The 22,242-nt window shown below is 40.2% G+C and overlaps 3 protein-coding genes across 7 annotated transcripts in view; 1 reads left to right on the top strand and 2 right to left on the bottom strand.

Moving 5' to 3' along the window:
- Positions 1 to 10,764, bottom strand: part of LOC5514098 (dynein axonemal heavy chain 6) — a 43,700-nt gene extending 32,936 nt beyond the window's left edge. For all 3 annotated transcript variants that reach the window (XM_032383637.2, XM_032383638.2, XM_032383640.2), the window contains exons 1-12: positions 10,345 to 10,764; positions 8,613 to 8,897; positions 8,046 to 8,537; positions 7,624 to 7,727; positions 7,084 to 7,414; positions 3,680 to 3,851; positions 3,294 to 3,505; positions 2,969 to 3,113; positions 2,039 to 2,262; positions 1,558 to 1,842; positions 1,098 to 1,220; positions 306 to 479 (exon numbers count right to left, since the gene is read on the bottom strand). In XM_032383637.2, the coding sequence (XP_032239528.2) occupies positions 306 to 479; positions 1,098 to 1,220; positions 1,558 to 1,842; positions 2,039 to 2,262; positions 2,969 to 3,113; positions 3,294 to 3,505; positions 3,680 to 3,851; positions 7,084 to 7,414; positions 7,624 to 7,727; positions 8,046 to 8,537; positions 8,613 to 8,897; positions 10,345 to 10,635 (2,838 nt within the window). In that variant the 5' untranslated portion in view covers positions 10,636 to 10,764. The remainder of the gene's footprint in view (positions 1 to 305; positions 480 to 1,097; positions 1,221 to 1,557; positions 1,843 to 2,038; positions 2,263 to 2,968; positions 3,114 to 3,293; positions 3,506 to 3,679; positions 3,852 to 7,083; positions 7,415 to 7,623; positions 7,728 to 8,045; positions 8,538 to 8,612; positions 8,898 to 10,344) is intronic.
- Positions 10,765 to 11,098: 334 nt separating this feature from the next.
- On the top strand, positions 11,099 to 16,410 carry LOC5514095 (paramyosin). Of its 3 annotated transcripts, none has more exons than XM_032383643.2 (7): positions 11,099 to 11,257; positions 11,528 to 11,866; positions 12,380 to 12,597; positions 13,045 to 13,150; positions 13,775 to 13,912; positions 15,154 to 15,318; positions 15,986 to 16,410. In XM_032383643.2, exons 2-7 carry the CDS (start codon positions 11,585 to 11,587, stop codon positions 16,088 to 16,090), a joined length of 1,014 nt encoding a protein of 337 aa, XP_032239534.2. In that variant the 5' UTR covers positions 11,099 to 11,257; positions 11,528 to 11,584; the 3' UTR covers positions 16,091 to 16,410. The 3 variants fall into 3 exon arrangements, with proteins under 3 accessions (XP_032239534.2, XP_032239533.2, XP_048579879.1); XM_032383642.2 differs by having other exon boundaries at positions 11,200 to 11,334; XM_048723922.1 differs by having other exon boundaries at positions 11,226 to 11,334; positions 11,577 to 11,866.
- On the bottom strand, positions 16,327 to 18,364 carry LOC116619167 (gremlin-1-like). The gene has a single exon (XM_048723923.1). The coding sequence runs from the start codon at positions 17,510 to 17,512 to the stop codon at positions 17,078 to 17,080; it is 435 nt and encodes a 144-aa protein (XP_048579880.1). The 5' UTR covers positions 17,513 to 18,364; the 3' UTR covers positions 16,327 to 17,077.
- Between the last annotated feature and the right edge of the window lie 3,878 nt (positions 18,365 to 22,242).

The raw sequence follows: 22,242 nt of genomic DNA, 5'->3' as shown, positions 1-22,242 counted from the left end.
TAAAAATGACTTCGTATTATTTCTGCAAATAAATAAGGCAAATACCTTCAAATACCTTCCCTGTTACACTAGATATTAAAAACATTTTAGAACTAACATGAGATCTTATCTCACTGGGTATATAAAAGACGCTCAGAACCCCTTGTTAGGCACATGGTTATCAAGATTTTGATAAGCAGTTGGCGAAAAAAGTCACAGTATTGTAAAAAAAAAAAGCCACTTCCATGTCGATTCTGGTCAAAAAGCAGACCCCCTGTAAGATCTCATCTCACGAGCATTAGACTCGGGATATTATGAAGACTAACCTTGATGACGGTAAGAAGCGCATCGTTCCTTCTGGCCGCGATGACAGGGAGATGACGCCCAACAGCCGATAGCACTTTCTGCGGAAAGGGGAGAGAGGCTTGCTGGAAACCATCAGTCTCCACACTAAACAGACCCACGCGCTTGACAAGTACCATGTCATTCATCTCCAAAACCTGCTCAAGAAAGAAAAATTTGTAGGGATGTATCCATGATTAACAACGTAGAGGCTGTAAATGTATAGATACGCGTGATAGCGGAGATTAAATTAATTTACTTTTCTAGTGACATCGTCGTGTGTCACTCCGCCCCCCTACCCCCGCCCACTCACACACACAGAGTATTTAGCTGTGACATGAGTTGTGCCGTATTTGTGTTCAGTTTTCATCTGAGAGACCCCCGATTAAGTATGGGGGCACTCACCACTACCCAGACTTTGCACAAGGGGAGAACAAAGACATCTTGAAAAAAGTATTCAAAAGTGATGACATGGGTTTGTTGTCAGATGTCATTTGAACAAAGCCCGGTAAAAAGGTGTTTCTCAACTCTCTTTGTATGAAGGCAATCGCCACTAAACTGATAACTTTCTCTGCATCAGGGCACTTAATAAAACTGACCTCATGAAAAAAGTATTTAGAAGTGATGAATGAGGTGCCCTGTATTTGTCAGTTTCCCTCTACTGATCTTATAAGTGGAACTTGTCCAGTATCCCCTTCAGCAATCACCTGCTCTGTGTGTAAGTTCTTCTAATGATCTAACAAGTGGAACTTGTCTGTATCCCCTTCAGCACATACCTGCTCTGTGTGCAAGTTTAACACAGAATAGAACTCCTCAGTGTTCCATTCACGCTCTTTCAGAGAACCATCAACATCCACGCCTCTCGAACGATCCACCATTTTACAAAATCTTCGGAATTTCTAGGAAACATTAAAATGAGAAATATGAGATATAGAATAACCCAATGTGGTGAATACACCAGGCCTCACTTTAGAAAGAATACAGCAAGCATGTAAGGGAAATGAACAGGTTACAGTAGATTGACAGTAGTTCTAGCAACCTACCCCCAAAGCTCCACCCTTTTACATGGCCACGCCCGTGAACTACTCCACCCTTTTTATGACCACGCCCGTGAACTATGTATACCACCCTCTAAACAAATATTTGCATGTTAAAGAACAATGCCAGCCCCATTTTTCACGACTTGTACTTGAACAATATGTTTTATAAATCCCCCTCCCCCCCACCCAAACACACCTTGGCGTAGTTCAAAACACTGTCGGCCTCGTCCTTCACGAGCTGTATTGTATGAGAAACGTCAGACTGGTAGTCTGCATCTTCTCCAAACAGCAGCTCGGTGTCTGGCCAGGGAACTTTCTGCGCCTTCTCTTCCTCCTCCACGTCACGTGACAGAGCAAACACTACGTCACTTCCTGGTGGAGTCGTGTACACGGCGAGTTCCTTGTCTCGCACCAGACTTTTGAATGATGCTGCAGCTAGCTCGAAACCATATATTACATTCAGGAGACCGTTTTCGAACTCCTATAATGACGGCGAACATGCATTAACGATCTAAACAGTCGACTACCATTCTGAAATTTTATTGAGAAAAAAAAAATATCCAGAATTCAAACAAATACCCACCCAAAGCTCTGAAATTTTATTGAGAAAACAAAAACATCCAGAATTCAAACAAATACCCACCCAAAGCTACACAAAGAAATGTAATAATACACACCTCGTGCGTGGGACTCATGGTGATATAAGGGTACTTCGGATCAGAGTTTTGCACAGCTGTAGACTTTGACGAGCTCTCTACTTCTGATGATGATGCGATGCTTCCTTGTGCAGTCGCTATTTCTGGCGGTGAGTCTAAGGAGGACTTCCGACTCGACTTTGTTTCATCTTCCTCTGGCTGCGGCGAGGACGCATCATCTTGGAATGTCACAAACTTTTTTTGACCTTAAAATCATATGCAATAGCTCAGTACATATGCTATAGTTCAGAGACAACGGCTTTGCCATTCGAGGCAGAGAACCGACGTACAATCCCGTGTCAGGTCAGCTCGGATTTTTCCATTGATGTAGAAACCTGGCTCTCTACACTGGGGACTGTGAATTCCTCGCCCTCTTGGATAAAGTCGTTAAACCGGAGGTCCCGTTTCCCCGAGCACACTACATAAACCTGATGGAGGCATAACTTTTTGTCAAAGCGGAAACAAAAGTCCACAAAGAACAAGGTATGTTTTGATGTTGCGAGGTTCGTTTTGAAATTTAAGATACATTGCGGAGAAATCTATTACATTTGCGCTGGTATTACATATTGTGGCGAAATGTACTATATTTTGCCTTGGTATACTACATTTTGTTTGAGGTATAATATTCTGGGCGTAACAGCCCTCTGTGCCCGCCTCTAGGTACCCGCCTCAAAAATAACTCTTCAACTTTAGAACACTTTTTTATCGACTTCAATGGGTGTTCAAACATCAAAATTTCTTCCCAAGGTATATAACAACCATATCCATTGGCATCTTGTTCCTTGTCATCTATATGTATATTATTTTTACCTTTGCCTGTTAATTTAGGTAATTTAGTTAATTTAGGTACTACATGGCTTACTTGCAACATACATAAATAGCTACAACTATTCAATATAAGCAAATAATTACCTGAGCTTTTGCTATCAGCATCAGTTCTTTCTGGAACATTAAGCACAAGAGCAACCCGGAATAATGCAGCTGCCTCTGCACCACTTTGCTTTTCCAATCTGTTTAGCAAGGAGTCTGTCTTTTTGAGACGGAGCAAGATTTGTTCCTGAGCCAATAGAAAAAAAGAAAAATCGTTACCTTGCCGTGAATAGTGTTAAATGTGTTTTTGTTTAATGCAAAATGTGTCTTTAAAATGCATGTTAAGATATAAGAACGAAGCTTTGTATAATTAGCGCCAATCTTTCTTTTGACTGTGCAATCATTCTATTTGAGTTTCTTTACTTGCCTCCTCAGTTGTCTCCATAAGACTTAGCTGTACCGGTGGACCGAGGACGCAGGAAGACTGCAACTGAGCTGCCAGAGTTCGCAACCCAACCAAAACCAACCGACGCAACAGCTCCATCAGCAGCAAGTCGATAACACGAATAAACCGGGTGATTCTGTGCAATACTCCACGCCACTGTGCCATCTGTGTGAAGGAGGGTTTCTTCTCATCTTCTAGTAAAGTAGGAAACCAAACATTATCTATCACACATGGGCAATTTTTGTATTTTTCAATATCATATTCCACATTTACTTGTTAAAACAGAGAAAGAAAAATTGATTTATTGAAAATGTTATTAAAGAAGGGGCGTGTCTGGTCATTTGACAATCTGATATCTCTCTACTTGCCTTTTGCGGCTTTCACGTCTGCTTTGGCTGGGTCTTTTTTATCTGCTTTGGCTGGGTCTTCTTTGTCTGCAATGGCTGGGTCTTTTTTGTCTGCCTTAAACTTTGGTTCTTCTTGGAGTTTCTTCCTTTCGGGGTGTATCCACTCCACAAGACCTTCTTTTTCAACAATTTTCTGCCAATATTTTAAGAACTATCAGTGTGTGTTGCACCAGTGGAACATTTTACATATTATGTCCAACTACTTTTTGATGGCAGAAATGTCAAGATGAAATGTGAAGATTGAGGTACGCTATTCAGTGGCAGGTCATGAAGGATTCAGGGAGAGGGGAAGAAATGCCCCCCCCCCCCCCCCCCCCCCTCACACACACACACAAAAGAAGTGTATGGCAGCTATATTCCAATTTTTTTTACCCTCGCCATATGTTTTATTAATATTGCTGCCCATCCCTACCCCAAAAATAGGTGGATCCGGTGTCATTAACCCACTTAAAGTAGTTATAATGTTTATTTAAATTAACCCCACTATAAAAAGATATTAGCTTTGGTTTAGTACATATCAAGCTCAACAAGCAACACAAGGGCAAGCAGAAAATAACCTATGATTTTTAAGTTTCAAGCTAAACAAGAAACTTAAGTGCAATCAGGGAATTACCTTTGGCTTGTCGTATCTCAAGCTCAACAAGAAACACAAGGGCAGTCAGCAAATTTACCCACCACAACCCTTCACCTTCTCTAAGTTAAAGGGGAGATGCGGAGCATATAAAAAAGGGGAGATGCGGAGCATATAATTAATCATCACTGGTGATATGAATGCAAAGGTTGGCGACCAAAACTGGGACTATGAAAGAGTTATGGGGAAGCATGGATTGGGAGTTCGAAATGACAATGGAGAAAGATTATGTGAATTGTGTGACCTTAACGAACTTGTCATAACTGGGACGCTGTTCCCACATAGAACCCTTCACAAGGCAACTTGGATTTCACCAGATGGAAAGACAAAAAACGAGATAGACCATGTTTTGGTAAACACGAGGTTTAGGAATTCAGTAAAAGACACAAGGGTTTTTAGATCAGCGGACGTAGAAAGTGATCACTACTTGGTGTGTGCAACTGTAAAGCTAAGGTTAAGGAAAGATCCAAAACGGAAGGGTAACATCAGAGTGAAATATGATACATCTAAATTGACGGAGAAAGAGGTGAGGAACACATTTAACATCAAATTAAGGAATTGGTTTCAAGCATTGGAGCAAGAGGACGAAGAAGAGAGAGGGGAAGAAGTAGTAGATGCAAAGGAAGAAGTGGAAAGGGACTTTACTATAATGAAAAAGGCACTCTTGGAAGTTGCAGAGACAGTTTTAGGTAAGCCACGATAGAAGAACAAACCATGGATTAGCGGAGAATCATGGAGTCTGATAAATGAAAAACAACAGATGAATGAGAAAATATTGAGTACACGATCGGAGAGAGTTAAGGGGCAATTGAGGAAAAAGTACAGAGAAAAAGACAGAGAAGTGAAGCGAAGTTTGAAGGCAGACAAAAAGAAATGGTTAGAGGAGATAGCATCTGAAGCTGATATGGATTGACGAAGAAACTATGTAACGAGAGACCTAGGCACAGCACCGCAGTGTTGGATAAGGACGGTAACCTTCTCAGTAAAAAAGAGGATATACAGAGGAGATGGACAGAACATTTTAGGGAAGTATTAAATAGAGAGCAACCAGATAACCCCATAGAACCGGAGGATGAAGTTGAATTTGAATTCGGAGAATTAATAGAGGAAATGTCCTTCAATGAACCAACTTTCGGAGAAGTAAAAGATACAATCACAACACTAAAGAATGGAAAATCGCCGGGAATAGATAATATCACAGCTGTGTTGCTGAAGGCGGACCCTGAATTCTCGGCCGAGCGAGTGCATAAGCTACTTGTAAAAGTGTGGAGGCACGAAACCATCCCAAATGACTGGACGAAAGGGCTTATAATAAAGCTACCAAAGAGAGGAAATTTGAAAGCATGTAAGAACTCAAGAGGAATCACCTTATTGTCCATCGTAGGGAAGATACTTGGAAGAATTGTTATTGACAGGATACGAAAAGGAGTTGACAAAAAGTTGAGAAAAGAGCAGGCTGGCTATAGAAGAGGGAGAGGAACTACGGAGCAAGTATTTATACTGAGAAACATCATAGAGCAAGTGAATGAGTGGCAAGCAACTTTGTAAATTAATTTCATAGACTTTGAGAAAGCCTTCGATTCAGTCCATCGTGAGAGTTGGTGGGTAATTATGGAAAAGTATGGAGTTCCAGAGAAGATTATACGCATTGTGAGGCTTTTTTATGAAGATTTCCAGTGTGCGGTCGAAGATCAGGGTGAAACAGGAGAATGGTTCAACATAAAGACGGGGGTAAAGCAAGGCTGCAATATGCCAGGCTTTATGTTTCTATTGGTCATGGATTGGATATTGCGAAGGTCAGTTGGAAAAGGAGAAAATGGAATACGATGGAAATTTACATCTAATCTGGATGGTCTAGACTTTGCAGACGACATAGCATTGCTTTCCTCAACAAAACGTCATATTCAGGAGAAGACAGCAAGGCTGGACGGCGAGGCTAGGCGAGCGGGATTGAAAATAAACTAAGAGAAGACGAAGATGCTAAGGATAAATGCCAAACAGCATGGAAATATTGTGATCAATGGAAAAGAAATCGAAGACGCCAGCAAGTTTATGTACCTAGGAGCAAAAGTTTGCAGAGAGGGTGGTGGAATGAAAGATCTCAGAAATAGATTATCAAAAGCAAGGGGTGTGTACACAAGGCTGAAACGTATATGGAACTCAAAGAAGATCATGAGACGAACAAAGATAAAGCTTTACAAGTCGTTGGTACTTTCAGTTTTATTGTACAGTTGCGAGACGTGGAAGATGAACAAGAAAGATGATAAATTGCTAGATGTATTCCAACAGAAGTGTTTGAGAAGGATATTGAAGATTAGTTGGGAAGACCATGTAACGAATGAAGAGGTACAGAGAAGAGCTGGAGTACATCAATTGAGCAGTGAAGTGAAGAGACGGCGATGGAAAATGATCGGACATGTGTTGAGACAAGGAAGAGAAAATGACTGCAGCATAGCATTAACTTGGACACCAGAAGGCAGAAGGAAACAGGGAAGACCCAAAACAACATGGCGAAGGACTGTGGAAAGGGAGAGAGGCGAGGCGGGGTGGAGGAACTGGGACAAGGTGCAGTCAAAAGCAGCAGACAGGGAAAAGTGGAAAAGCACTGTGAAGGCCCTATGTGCCACACGGCACGAGGAGGACAGGTAACAGGAGCATATAAACTTAAATAACTGTAAATTCCACAATGTAGACAGTGATATTTATGAACCTTGTTTTAACATTTATACTGTACCTCACAGGCTTCTTTGACGATTTCCAGGGCCTTCCTCCTTAATGTCAACAGCTGTTCCTTTGCTTTTTCAACTTGTTTGGTCTGTGTGGCACAGAACTCTTCCAGTGAAAAGGTTACTTGGTTTTCCACAAGATAGAATGAGATACCATCATCTTTAGAACCAACACCAGTAATACTACTAGATGCATTCTCACACAAAGCTCTTATCTTCAGGATAGCAGCTTGTGAAATTTCCTCTACAGAAAACAATGTCTTTTTAATATCCTCCTTGCTTTCAGAATTCTTGTGAAACCTAACATTATTTTTCCAAGTTGTGAAGGCCTTCCATATCCTGAAAATGATATAAAAAATGCAGTACTTGTTACAAATTTTAAAATTGTTACATCAGCAATAGAAATAGACAAAAATATTTTACTATGTTTTGATAATGGGGAGCATTCTGGCAAACAATATTATAAGAGAGAATGATTATAAATCATGCTACAGTAATGGTGCCGGAATAACTCAAAAGAATGAAAAAGCACTAAAAAGAAGTATTACCTGAATTTGCCAAAGACAAACATTTCATATATTCTATTGAACATCTTCCTCTCATACAACCATCTTTCCATCAGTGTGATATCAGAGTCATAGCCATTTTTAACCTGAAAAAGACATTGCTTATAATATTGTTACAAGTTCTTTACCTTTATGCTCTTATCTTTTGAAAAACTGATACTATCAACTGTTTATACAACAACACTCATACAGTAAATCGTGCACTTTGATTGCTCAAGAGTCCAAGAGTACAACATTTTCATTGTTGTATTAAACAAATAGATCTCATTTTTGCGTGCATCTGTCCTCTAATCAATGCACAGATGACGCCACAGCATATCATGAACAAAAAAATATGCAACAAGACACAGTTGAGTCGATCAATTTGTTAAATATCAAATAAAACCAAAGAATACATTTATTACCTGGGTGACAGCTGACGATGTAACTGTAAAATACTGTGCATACTTCTGGGCATCCTCAGATGTAACACACACAAGATCATAAGGCTTATACCTTGCAGCCCTTAGCTCTCTATTCTTTGGTAAACAATACAAGAACTTGCCATCGTCTTCTTTGATGTATAGCTTTTGTAAGTTATTTTCATCATTGTCTAAGTCAATTCCATTCGCTATTGCTTCCAAGTCTGTACTTCTTTTTAGACGACTTCGGAGTTTTCTGATAACATCCATCACATCCAAGCCTAAATAAAGATCATCATCTGGAAGACCATATGATCTTGGTGGTGTTAAAGGGTTGTGATTGGTGTCAAGACAAGCAGAAGATGATGGTGCCATAAAATGAGATGTGTCAGAGTCTGATTTGCCAGAAAAGGGTCTGCTAGGTTTATCTGAAGATTGAGAACTGGCAGAAGACAAGCCACTTCTCGAGGTACCAGATAATGGTAAAGATGAGATCTGAAGTCATTAAAAGAAAAAAGTTATAATTTAACAAGAATATAATGTTACACTAGTTCTATTTATAAATTATACCTCATCTTTAGCAGATTGCAGCAGCTCATTAGCATCATCAAGAACTTTATCTCTTGTAGGCCCAGCTAAAAGTTGAGGAGGTATTTCTCCTAATCCTGTGTCAGGGACCTTAGGCACCTCTTCCATTGGTACCAAAGTCTTGCGTCCCCATTGTTTAGGTTGTGAGGCTTGTTTACTCTGAATTTGACTTCTCTGCATCTGAATCCTGTTAAAATCCCTTCTGAACATTGTAGTTCTGAATGCAGTAGCACTTCTTTGTGCAGCCATAGATGGAGGATGGGGAACCTGGAGTACAAGCAAAGGATTAGTGTCATATGGTATGGTACCCCCTTTAGGACAAAAAGTGCAGGGGAAAGGGAAGGTAGCCCTAGTGAAATATAGTGATATAGTGAAAACTATATACCTTATTACATTTAATTTTCGCTTCACTTTAATTTTGCGAATTTCGTGATTTCAAAAGATTTGCGATAATAAAGCGACACAAAAATTAAGTGTTGTGGAAATTAGAATGCGCGAAAATTAAGTGAGTACACAAAAAGCATTATGGGGTATATTGGCCGTTTAATAAGCTTTATGTAAACACTTTGTCTGTTTAGCCATCTTATGTACATAAGTACGGTAAGGAGTTGAGTTGGACTTGTATATATAGATTTTTATGCAACTTAATTTATCCCACGCATCTCGTTACAAATTGTTTTAGTTTTGATGATTACAGCCTATTTTAATTCCACTTGTTTTGCTTGATTCTATTATCCCAAAATCGCAAAATCACGAAAATAAAGTGATCTGGTTTTTAAAATATAAGAAAATCGCAAAAATAAAGTGTCGCAAAATATCGCTATCTCAAAATCGTGATATTTTGATGTCGCGAAATTTGAGTGTAATAAGGTAGTCATATAGTGAAAACTTCATCAACTCTCACCTTGAATTTTACAGTCAAAACTTTATATCCAGCTTCTTCATTGGTGAAGAAAGCAGATATGAAGAAGGAACTGGAGATGTTAGAGCTTAGGCATGTGTGGAAATTGTCACAAAGGAGATTTGAGTGGAAAAGGTAGAAATGGACCCATTCTGTTTGTTCCCTCTCTGAGTCCTTCTCTCCTTGTCTCTCCTTTAAATTTATTTTTACATACTAAGTCATCTCTGATTCCTTCTCCATTTCTGTTTAGATATTATGTCAATAAGTCTGTAATTGACTTTGCACCATTCCCCAATGGGACAAGGAATTGAATACTGGGTCATTGAAATGTAAACCTGTCATAGGTGAGTTTCTGTGAGTGCTGTGAGATTCTCCATCCCATTTGGTCGAGACCATTATTGGTCCCTTATCGGTCGAGGCTCAAGGGCATGCAGCCAGTGGATGCAACTGATTGCTAAGTAAAACTTGTCATGAAAAATATTGGTGAACAAGTCGCAAAATGCTATGTTTCATGTATAACTAGATGTACAACTCGCAATACAACAGCCACAAAGACGGGATTGCTATACAAGTAAGAAAAAAAATTAACAAAAACCAAGGTTTGAGATCATAAACTCTGCTAGAAATGGCGCCAAAAGAACATGATCGGCTTTTACAATATCTAAACCAAGAAAGTGGTTCGCATTGTGTTCACTTTTGTTCGCTAAAAGCTTTCTGTAATTTAAAAGAGATAATTTCAACAAAGTTGAGTGCTTAAAATTCATGATCTGAGACGTAACCATAGAGCTGTAAATGAGCGTCAAATGACTTCACCTTTGATTGAGCTTCGCCACTTTGAAGTGGAGGCCGAAGGACCGTCTTATAAACATCCGAGTTCTCTGGTCCATCGTATAAACGAGACTTTAGGCTCTCAATAGCAGCTTTTCCATCAGTGATATTTGTTTGAGGACCTTTGTTTTTGTAGACGTTAGTGTCTTTGCGACTTCCTCGCTGGGTAAACACAGGTCGACTGGCTGATGAAGGCAAACGGCAGTCTATCACAGAGTTATGTGGTACTATGGGTCTAGTATCATCAGCGTCACTATCCATATTCAGACGATTCATCCGTTATCCATAATCATTGTTTAGGTTTTAAAGCTACCCTCTAGAAACCAAATAATTTTACTGGATCATTGTGGCTGTGTGTTTACGGTAACTCCATGTAAACTACAAATTGGCCAAGTTTCATTTAACGAGTTGTATGATTGGTCAATAGCTCTTTCCTTACGCGGGCAGCAAATTCAAATAGTACACAAGTTTTAATTGGCTCATATTTCAGACTCTTATTTTAGCCTGTTTGCTGTGATGTTTGCTTGTTTAATACCGAAAGATTTTATGAGTAGTAATGCCACGCACAGAATTTAAGTTATTCTAGGAGTTGAATTTTCTATCTTTGTTTGTTCATCTTAACTTGCCATAGGTTTTTATTAGAACAAGCTTCATCTTTTCGATTTTTTATTGCTTTTGTTATCGGGGATAATTCATTACTGAAAACGATGGGAAATAAAACAGAGATTACCTTACTTAGTTGATATTGGGAAAATACTCATTTTTTTACCAGATAGCTAGAAAGTACAACCAGCAGCTACACGTAGGGCAAACAGATTATCAAGTAGGGGATTCCCCCTGAAATGACCTCATGTTTCTATTTGCTATTACCACATCCCGACAAGCTGAATTACTGAAGGTAGGGTTGTCAAAGCGAACGTTTCGGGGTTTTTCTCTCCCATTTATTCTAGTATGAAGTGCAAGGATGATCTAGGGGTAAGTTTGGGTGTTTTTTTGCTTTTTTTTTTTTGCTCTGCTCAAGATATCATCACAGAACTTGGTTAGTTATCCTAAAGCTCGACGCACGGCGGAAGTGCTGTTGAAGCTAAATTCTTAGAATCGTTCAAATGAAGCATGATTTTGTCTCTTGTTCTTGATAAGTGCCTATACACACTTTACTTTTTTCTAGATATAAGAAAGCAAGCTTCATTTTGATGATTTATGTCGTAAATCGACAGTGATACGTATGCATATGGCCACTGGAATCGGAGACGAACCACAAAGTCCGCAAAGTCGTTCACTAGAAATCCTTCAACATGAACAAGAACGACTGAAGACACAAAATAAGCAGTTACAGTTAAAGCTAAGAGATGGCTCTAGGGTGAAGCATGAACTACAGCAATCGAAAGAGACAGGGATGAAGCTTTTAAGCGAACGGAATAAATTACTCGAGCACTTTGTAGAGCGACAAAGTAAGCGCGTCAATACGCAGCATCAAGACGATCAACAAGAGCAAACAAGTTATCGGGTAAGGATCTCTTTCTTATTAAAAAAAAAAAAAATGGAATCATATGCTCATGCCTCGGCGTTTTCAAAGCAAAACGGTAAAGAATGTACTAGACAACACTTCTCAGCGTTAGTCATGCAAGCCGCCCTTGGGGACAATGTTGTTACGTTACTCAACAAATATTGCTTTCAGCGGAGAAGGTTTTTACACCATTTTTGTTTTGTTTTCGAAAGAGAAGGGGGGGGGGGGGAGGAGTATCGAATTACGTGAAGGTTTTGTCCGACACCAAATTTTTCAGGTCAAAATTATACATGACAAAAACGTCCAGTAAGAGGTTATGAAATTTCTTTAATAGTTTTTTTAACGGCTAGAAGGGCATCTGCTTAGTTGGAGTAGTCAATTTTATTCCATGTTTTAACTCCTTGGAGGCGATATTGAGCTTGCCATAGTTGTACCTTGAATGCATTATTTGCCTAGCTAAACGATTGAGTTGCTATTTCCAGTTTTGTTTCACGTTTCTTCTTCCTACTATAGGATATAGGAAAAGCACTAGCTTCACAGAAGAATGAAAGAGCAGCTGAGCAACAAGAAAAAAACTTGATTCTGCTTAAAACACAACTTGGGGCGTTGAAATTTGAGAACTTCACACTAATTCAGGAGAAAAGAAAATCTGATGAACAGAGAGGCCACTTGGTACAGGAACTTGCTGCTCTCAATGGAAAATTTGAACAGTTAAGCAGCAAGTTTTCAAGGTAAGGGTAAGACCCCAGGTGCTTAGCCAGGGGGGTGGCCTAGGGGACCCCCCCCCTTAAGTAGCCAAAAATAAAGTAAATGCATGGGACATTATCTAAAATACAGGAGAAAATGCCTTGAAAGTCACTTTTTGGCTCCCTCCTGTTAAAAATCCACATGACCCAATAATCTCCAACAAACCTTTCCCTTCATACCCAGAGCTAGGGTTGGGGGTGGGGGGTGGGGAGGGGGTGATCACATGCATCCTTTATAATTCACAGCCAACATTTTTGTGCATGTGTTGTTGTTGTAAGGCTAGTCATGTTGGGTATGTACACTGTACCCATGATGCCAACGTCTGCCCCAAACTAAAATTTCATAGAAGGCCCCTAATGTTCCTATCCATAGGACTGATAGGAGAGGTAATATTTTCATAGCTCACTATCATTCTTTCTATTATTTTTAAGGTTACAAGCTGAAAATCAACGACTGAGTCAGATTATCAGTGAGCGTGGAAACATCCATACTATTCAGTCTAAAGAAGAGGATGATATTGAGGCATTAAAAGCACAGGTAAACAACTTAGACTCTGTTTTTTTGTCAGGAACAGGATTTTTCAAGAAGGGTGTGTAGCCATAGATTACATTATTATAATTATTATAATATGCAGGCAAGTACACAATGGGGTACACAGAGCATACATGCGCCCCCCTTGGCCACAAAAGAAAAGATCATTTCTTATTGAAGATTTGTTAATGCTACCATAAGGAAATATCACTTTATGGCAGTCAAAGGTGTACCCCCCTGAGCTCTCCCCTGGCTAGGCACCAGATAAACAATCAGATGTTTCAATAATCATCCCAAGGTAATCATCCTGAATCATTCAATTAGTTTAGGTGAACAAAAAACAAACCCATCCAAGCATTTCCTACAGATTTTGGATGAAGTTATGTTGTTGGGAAACAAACTTGCCAAAACATTACACCTCAGGGGGGAAGGGAGTGGTAATAAGGGAGGGGTTTGATTGTGAATGCAAAGTTTAGTTACTGCAATGGCATAAAACAAAACCTATTTTTATCATAAAGTCCCCCCGCCCCCCCCCCCCTCCCCCAGAAAAATTAGGTCCACTTTTTCGCACCCCCACCCCCCACATCCCTAGAAAAAGCCTGGGCACAGGCCTGAGTTTGCTTTGTACAGGTACGGATCATCCAAGAGGAATATGAGACACAGAGAGCAATTGCGAATTCTGCTGAGAGAATCAACCGGAGACTCAAGGATGAGCTCAGTGAGGCCCATTCCATTATTAGAGACATGAGGACAAGGCCAAGTGAGATGGTAGGAGTATTGTTAGGCATTTAGTGTAATCAGGGGCTCATAAGTAGGGGCAATCATCTGTATTATATAAATGTCACAGCGTTTCCTAGGATCAGGCTATTTTTAGACGTGTGCGCACAAACGGGCCAATCAGCTACTTTGACGTTGGTCGCGTGCGCAAGTGACATGAGGCTGCACACGCAAATTGCAGTTAGGAAGAAAATATTTTTATCTATCATCTGTCGGTGTTTGTTTACCAAAAGAATTCCAAGCTAGAAATCAAAGTCATAGGTAGGGTTGGATTCATATTAAAGAAGAGAGCAACAAAAATGTACCAAGAGAGAACATAGCTTTTTGTCTGAGACTGCGCATGCAGTTGAGCTCAGCCAAAACGTCAACACAAAGGATAAATCTGATTGGCTCATCCGCGCGTCTAAAAATAGCCTGAACCTAGGAAACGCCGTGACACCTATATAGTACCAGAACATGGGGAAGTTGATTGCCCCTACTTATGAGCCCCTGGTGTAATAGTGATGAATCATTAACAGGGACATTGCTGGGGATCTGAGGGGAGCTGTAGATAAATGCTTGTGGCCAAGGTGTGAAATCTAGTGATTGTATGCTGTGCAGCAACATTGACAGGCACTGGCAGCAAGTTTTTTTTCATTGTGTGTGTGTGTGTGGGGGGGGAGTACGTATCATTGTTAATGTGAAAGGATGAACTTTGAAGGTTAAGCTGCTGTTTTAGTTATTGTGATATTGTGGTAGCTTTTCTACTGTTCATGAGTTATGCTTATAGTCCTGACCATGTTCGACATAAGCTATACATTTGTGAATACAATACCCATTTAACTGAAAAAGATGATTACATATGATTGGAATGCAAATGTGATGTGTTACATTCAAAGGGCCGAATCTACAGGTGGCCCAAGCGGGCCCCGCCCCCTATTTTCAGATATAAGGCTTAAAAATAACAAGAAATATAAAAAACCCATGGAAGAAAAATTAATCTGCCCCCTTTCTTGAAACATTTGCTTTGCCCCCGGCGTGGCCAGGATTGTTGACAGGAGGGGGCTCATACATTTACTGTATTTTTTGCTGTTAAAGAAGAGGGCTGGGCCCCCCTTGGCTACTCCCCTGCCCCCCCCCCCCCCTATTTGAAACTCCTGGATCCTCCCGTGCATACCGTTAATGTAATGTATGTTATTGCAGTCAGGAGTTTATTGATTGAATATAATGGTGTGTGGTGTATGCTTTTGCAGGTGGGCATGTACTCTGAGCTTCAGCCTGTGTATAAGCAAATTGGTTATGTGCCAAGAGAGAGGGCATACCCTTGCAGACCTCTTGATTATTTTGGTATCAACCGATGGGAACTTGACGGTATGAGGAGGACTTGCTCTAATGATGACATCACATCCCCACGAAAGGTATTTTTCAAGTCTCCATGCATGATACAGGGGGCGGATCCATTATTTCTCGAAGGGGGGGGGGGGCAAACAATATATAGTGGCCTATTAAAAGCGGGCAGCCTCACGACCAGCTAGTTGGACGCTTAATAGAGGTATAGCGCTAAAAACAACGGTGTCCTTTAAGGTGAAAGACGCTTTGAAATGTCTAAGTCACACTAGTCGCTTGTATGCTTGTCTTCCTGTCGCTCTGAGGGTAAAGGAGGAGGAACCCCGAATTATTCCATAAAGAGAATAACAAAGGTCCTGAGGGGTTTTTGTATCCCATTCCAGCCAATTTTTGTTCCCCATACCTGTCTTTCCGGTTACCACAAAATTCTGATCACGTTCCTGGAACCTAAAATCCCCTTCTGCGGTAAAGATTTAGTTTCCCAGCCCAAATTCGCCTAAGGGTAATCCCTGTTCCCGTTTTACCCCGCCAGGAACTGGAAACAACTATTTGATTCAAGTATTGGGGCACATGTCCTCAATTTTTGCACATTTCCACGAAATAGGGGTGCAAGATAGATAATTTGAATATAAATCCAATGCCAATAAAGTCCTCCCCTTTAACCGACCACGACGCACTGGGTCCCAGAGGATGCTCTCCCACCTGCCCCCTGCTCATTAATTGCTGGTTTATCAACAGGAAAAGTTGCCCCATGGAATAGCCCCTAGAAGGAGGCCCTTCTTGACGCCCGATATGACTGCAGTTGTTGATAGTACGGATTCACCGGCTACCCACAGCCTCTGAAACCAGCGTGAAAAAGTTTGCTAACCACTCTGAATGCAAACAAAATCCTTTTTGTCTAGTTTAGTTACAGAAGCTTCCACTCTTTTAATTTTTGTTCATGATTGCCCTCGCCAAGTTTTTTTTTTTTTTTTTTTTTGCAAAGAAAAAAAAGGATTTGAGTATGACTGTTCCTAAGTTGTTTTAAACAAGTTGGTGATTAGAGTACACATGAACGGTTGACATCATTACTCGCATTGTTTAGTAAAATCCATTTTTATGAACACATTTATTTGTAATTCTTAACAATAAGAATATGAAAATAAAAAAGAATTTCCATTAAATAGATCGCATTAGATGAATAATATTTGTGTGGTATACTGAAACGCTTGATAAAAAATGTGTTGCTTTATTTTCGCCAGTTATGTTTTAAGTGCGCAAAAATGAGTGTGTTCAAAGAGGTACGCAGAAAAAGTGCGCGAAAATATTCATGTTAGAAGTTATATAGTCAGCATAGTGCTTATAACTGGCAAACCCTCTAGAATGCTAAGAAGAAAAAAGCTGGCCCGATTATAATGTAATCTAAATCAGGCTATTTTACGTATGTATATTGGATGAATTCAGAATCAATATGATCATCTGTTGATCAAATCTTTTCTTGCGTGAATGTTCGTGCGCGCGTCATATAGGCCCGATAAATACTTTGGCGACTAACTGTCTTAGCGGCAAACATCTAATTTTCCATCTCCTATCAATGTCTATCAGTTTTATTATTTGAATGAAGCAATATACTCTCTTTCCTGTTGCGGATTATTACTATCGTTCCTCTTCTAGCTGTTGCTGGTATAATGGTAAGTTTGTTCTGTTTTTAGGGTTTAATTCTAGAGACGAGGAGTGTCGTTGCATGGAGCCGCATGACCACACATCCCATACAGTCTGCATCTTATCTCATACCATCTTCCTTCGCGTTCCTTTTGCGTTTTCTAATCACGCTTTTTTACAAACTCGTCATCACTTCGCCACGCCAGCAGCACGCAAACGAAATGTTACACACCTGCAACGCTTGACGTATGTGTATCTGTGCCGCTTGCGCTTTTGCTTTGCATTTGGACAGTTGAGGTAAACCGATCTTCGGTGGACGCGTACTGGAATGCACGTCGCGCAAGACTCAAACGCGGGTGTTTGTCTATTGTAGTGCGGAATATATAAAGAGTTGCATTGGCCGTAGCAGAAGTTGTTAACAATTTCCGCAGGTTCGCAACCTTCGATCCTGATGATCTGTTTCACAGGTTTGGTCTTGCACCAGCCTCTTTTCAACAGAGAGTTGTCCATGATGAACACTTCTTCGTTTGTTCCGCTTAGCCCTTCCTTTTCAAGTTTTGATGGTCTGGATTGCGCAGTTGCACAGAACACAACCACCACGGCGCACACAATTACGGTGTTCATCTGGGTAATAATCTGTGTAAAAGATACCAATTATTATAAGGTAACACTAAAATCACTTACAAAATCCAGTACACAAACTATTTCGTTGTTACGAGACCTATCGTACATTGAATATCCACTTGCAAGACGTCGGAGGTAGTGACAGAAGGCCTATAATAGCTCAGTTATCAATTGTGCGGTGTCGGATTCAGACGCATTGTAGTGGCTTCTAGACCCGTTAACGATCCTTCCCTATATAAAAGAAAACTCCAGCCGTGGGAAAATATGTCAAAATTGATCTAATTAATTAACAACTGCGGTTATTGATTGGTTATTGACCTGCCGAACTTATATTCTTTTTCCTTTCACTGAGTATCTGTCGGATTAAACGAATTCCCTTCGTGTAGGTAAAGTTCAAGTTTTTGCTGATTGTCGGCTCTTTTTTTCCAACATACCTAAACGCGTGGTCCAGCTCAGTCCAGTAGTACCCAGGGGATTGTAGCTTGCTGATAACTGATACTTTTTTTAAATGATTTTTTTTTTAGAAAACAGGTAGGAATTATTTTCATAAGAATTGACACGTCGACAGTTGCATGCACCCGCTACTCTGCTGTGATCCTTAGTTGAAAGCCTTTTATTGCATTTGATAGGAAGTGAAGCGAAAAATTACTCATTTAGTCAGACAAACGCGAGCCACAACTGCGCGTGTGCAGCCAGCGACAACAAACAACTGCTAAGACGGCTCATGTCATTGTTAAGTTAGTAACGGAACAAAACCTGGCGCATGTCAAAAAGTGCTTACAGGCGCTAGGCGCGAGTTTCTTCAAGCAGAAAAAGCCCTCCGCCTCCACGTCTACACGTCTCCTGTTTGTTTATGGTTGAGTCGGCGATGAGTGACTTGCACGACAAATGGGTTATTAGTAATTTCAGTATTGTTTAAATAGACATGTTAAGAAAGAAGTGGGACAAGAGAGGCGCCAGTTGTGAGCACCCTCGCGCCATGATTCTGGCACGAAAGACCCGCGTTCTATGTTTAGCCATCGACTGCCAGTCTACCGTGAGGCAGGGCATTCTTCCTCTGAGACGCTTCCTTGACCGTCCTCTCAAAGCTAGTTCACTAAAGAAGTCTTGTACTAACTCTACTTGGCACAAACATGGCTTGGTTAAAATTGGGGGCTAATTGCTGATAGAGATATATATTTTAAATAAAGGATATCAGTATTTTTAAAATGACACGCCAAAGAGTTGACTTTGTAGCTTTTCTTGTTTATTAAAACAGCTTTAAGTCGACAGCTGAATTTTTGCATAATGTTTTCATTATACTCTGGTTCAAGAACACGACTACTTTGGTGTTTCCTATGGGTTGTGTTAGTGTATTGCGCCAGATAAACCAATAACAAAACCGTTATATGAAGATTTTAGGCCTTTGTACCATTTTGCTGCATACGTCATAATTCTTCACAAATCTACAGTATGAACTAAGTGTCCATTTAGTGCTTCCTAAGAATGTCCTCAACTCGAGGAGCTTATAATCGCTGAGAAGAATGTAATTCACAATAATCTATTTCTCATTATGAACCCAGCCCTAAGTACCATGCCCGCACGATATTACATAAATAAATAATGACTCCTGTTACTGCGAAAACTTGATGAAAAATAACTTAATAAAATATCTTATGCGGAGCCATTTCATGAAACAATTCATCTGCTTTGCCCAGCCCGAATATCCAAATTATTTCGTAGAGACAAAAATTGTTTCGTACTGTTGTAGGGTGTATGAAACAGCTCTTTCCCTAGTGTGGCCCATATGGCAGGTCGTGACGGCACTTGCATTTTCCTCTTGTAATAAGCGGTAATAGGCTGGAGACAACAGTCAATGCCTGTGCAAGCGTCAAGGTTGCGGGGAAAACAAATCTCGACACCTACTATAAACCCTCAAACAGTTATAGTGCGTGCCTAATATAACCTGATAACAATAAAATGCAAATAAATGGCATGGTACAGATTTGATTAGCCGATTGGTAGCCATGATTTCCATGTCCTTTTGAGAGTATGTGTTGAACAGTATCAGTTTTTCTTGGCGTATTGTTTTTTTATTCATGTCGTTTTGAAGTCTCAAGTTCACAAAACTTATACCAACAGTTGCTTTGATTTGAAGTGGCTACCTTACCTTAGCCTTTGACTACACGCATCTTTGATTTACATGGGTGTGGTCACGTCTATCATTACATATCGGCACCGCTTAACTTTTGAACCCATCTGCAGAAAACCCCACTCAACTGGGAAATATAACACTAAACGGCTTTATTGCCAAACTCATAATCGTAGGCCAAACTACGTTAAACTACGAAATTTGTAAATTATTATGTCAAATATTATGTTGTATAACTTGGCCTTATTATAGGCAAAATATGATTCGACAATCGTTACAGATTGGTCATTGGTTACGAAGCCGTGTCGATAAGGTCAACTGGACAACAAATGCAACAAAATCATTTTATATGAAAATAAGTAAGCTGAAATTATCACAAAAATGCAAATAGAACGCATTATTCTGTTACGCTAATTTTGTTGCAAGATATTGGTAAACTAAATACATTTTTGAGATTGAGCAGGGAAGGCATGTGGCGCAGGGGACTGGATGTCTAGCGGATCTTTGCGCATTTTATCATGCGTTGAATATCTGACAATAGGTAATCATGATTTCGTAGTACTGAGGCGCCAAGGCCACACACCACTTTCATGTGGGCTGCGCCGTAAAGGGGGTTCTGATAATCAATACGGTATCCGAATGTTTATTTATAGGCACGCTCAGTCAGAATTTGGGCCAAACTAAGGTCACATTAAGTCCAAAATTAAAACTTGATTCCCATACATTTTCATTTCTTTAAGGGATTTGCAGAATTGAGAAAAGGGATTTGCGGATTTGAGAAAAGGGATTTGTAGGTTTGCAGATTTGAGAAAAGGGATTTGCAGGTTTGCAGAATTGAGAAAAGGGATTTGCCGGTTTGCAGATTTGAGAAAAGGGATTTGTAGGTTTGCAAACTTGACACCCAAGGTTACAGATGAATACCACAGGGTGCCCAGATAACAGTCGTGCAAGGTGCGTATAATATATCATAAGAAATGAATGCTTCACATATTTTTATTGTCTTAGAGTGTTTTACAGTTTCTAATGCATCAGTCCACCTGGAAAGGTGGGGCAAAGTTCAGTCGCGTTTGGTAAAGTGTTTGGTGCATGAGGTGCGGCATCTCTCCTTAAGGTGGTTTATTAAAGAATCACTTTTATCTTTAGAGAAAATATTTGCAGTTTTTACAAACTATTTCAAATAACATAGCCCCCTTTCCCCTTCGAGATAATCCCCCCTTCCTTTGAATGCTACAGGGGCGGATCCAGGAGTTTAAAAAAAGGGGGGCGAAGCAAGGGTTTCAAAAAAGGGGGGCGGATTTATTGTTCTTCCATAGACTTCCTTATAAGTCTTTTTATTTTTAAGCCAAATAGCTCGGCCCACCCCTAGATCTGCCCCTGTGCTAAGACCTGCAGCCTGCTTAGCAAGCGTTTTCGTGAGTTACATAACAAGGTTTGACCGAGAGAGTTTGACCGGGTGCTAAATAATAGGAGTCAAACGTTCGGCTAAAAATGAAACACTCTTCACGTAGGCTATCGCTTTTGTTAAAAAAAAGAAAAAGAAATCAAGGGAGAAGCCGGCGTCACAGGCTAACATGCAGCACTAGCCGACTCTTACACGAATAACTCATAGTTTATTATATTAATAGAATTTATGTGTTAAAGAAGTATCACGAGAAATATTCACGACTCTGATTGAAGGTCGGGAGATATGGTACCCATGCTGCTTTGCGAGTGGTAACCAGGCTACGATTACTTATTTTGAAAATCGTGATTAATATAATAAGCGCATATTGTGAGCCAATTACCAGATTGTGAACCTGAGTACCAAATTGTGAACCTGAGTACGAAATTGTGAACCTGAGTACTTGGGAATTTTAGTTCCAAAAAGAACCAAATTGTGAATCCGGGCACCAAATTGCGAACCCGAGCACCAAATTGTGAACCAGATACCAAATTGTGAACCTACCTAATTGTGAACCTGATTACCAATTTGTGAAATAAGAACCAAATTGTCAACCTGAGTACCAAATTGTGAAATAGAGTACCAATTTATGAACCAAGTACCATACCTGTGAACCTCCGAAAATATCAAGGCCTGATATTTTTTTTGGGGGGATGGGTGGGTTTAACCTTGCAGGCGTTTGCAGTATAGAAAGCTCTCGGTGTTAGACAAATTGCGCTACGCAAGGGAATTATTGTTTGAAATATTTTAATAGAAAATTGGCAAAATGATGATTTTCTATAGAATAATTTTTCGGAAGCGATAAAAATCGCCAAAAAGCGGAAGATTTGGTGCTCAACCCGGGAGAGCGGGAGAAGGGGTCCAAAATCTTGAGACTCCCGCCTAATGCGGGAGAGTTGACAGGTATGCAAGTACCAAACTGTGAACCTAGTACCAAACTGTGAACCTGAGTACCAAGCTGTGAACCAAGTACCAAACTGTGAACCTGAGCACCAAATTGTGAAACTAAGTACCAAATTGTGAAACTAAGTACCAAACTGTGAACCTGAGCACCAAATTGTGAAACTAAGTACCAAATTGTGAAACTAAGTACCAAACTGTGAACCTGAGTACCAAATTGTGAAACTGATAACCAAATTGTGAAACGGGGGGGCGGGG

The sequence above is a fragment of the Nematostella vectensis genome, chromosome 2 (genome assembly GCF_932526225.1).
Source record: "Nematostella vectensis chromosome 2, jaNemVect1.1, whole genome shotgun sequence".
NCBI classification, from domain to species: Eukaryota; Metazoa; Cnidaria; class Anthozoa; order Actiniaria; family Edwardsiidae; genus Nematostella; species Nematostella vectensis.
Note: the sequence above shows the minus strand (reverse complement) of the source record. Positions and strands in the feature narration are given on the sequence as shown.

Coding starts and splice junctions, on each gene's coding strand:
- LOC116619167 (XM_048723923.1), bottom strand. CDS start 17,512: ATGAACACCGTAATTGTGTGCGCCGTGGTGGTTGTGTTCTGTGCAACT.
- LOC5514095 (XM_032383643.2), top strand. CDS start 11,585: ATGCATATGGCCACTGGAATCGGAGACGAACCACAAAGTCCGCAAAGT. Junction 12,598..13,044: donor TTAAGCAGCAAGTTTTCAAG/GTAAGGGTAAGA, acceptor ATTATTTTTAAG/GTTACAAGCTGAAAATCAAC. Junction 13,151..13,774: donor TTGAGGCATTAAAAGCACAG/GTAAACAACTTA, acceptor TGCTTTGTACAG/GTACGGATCATCCAAGAGGA.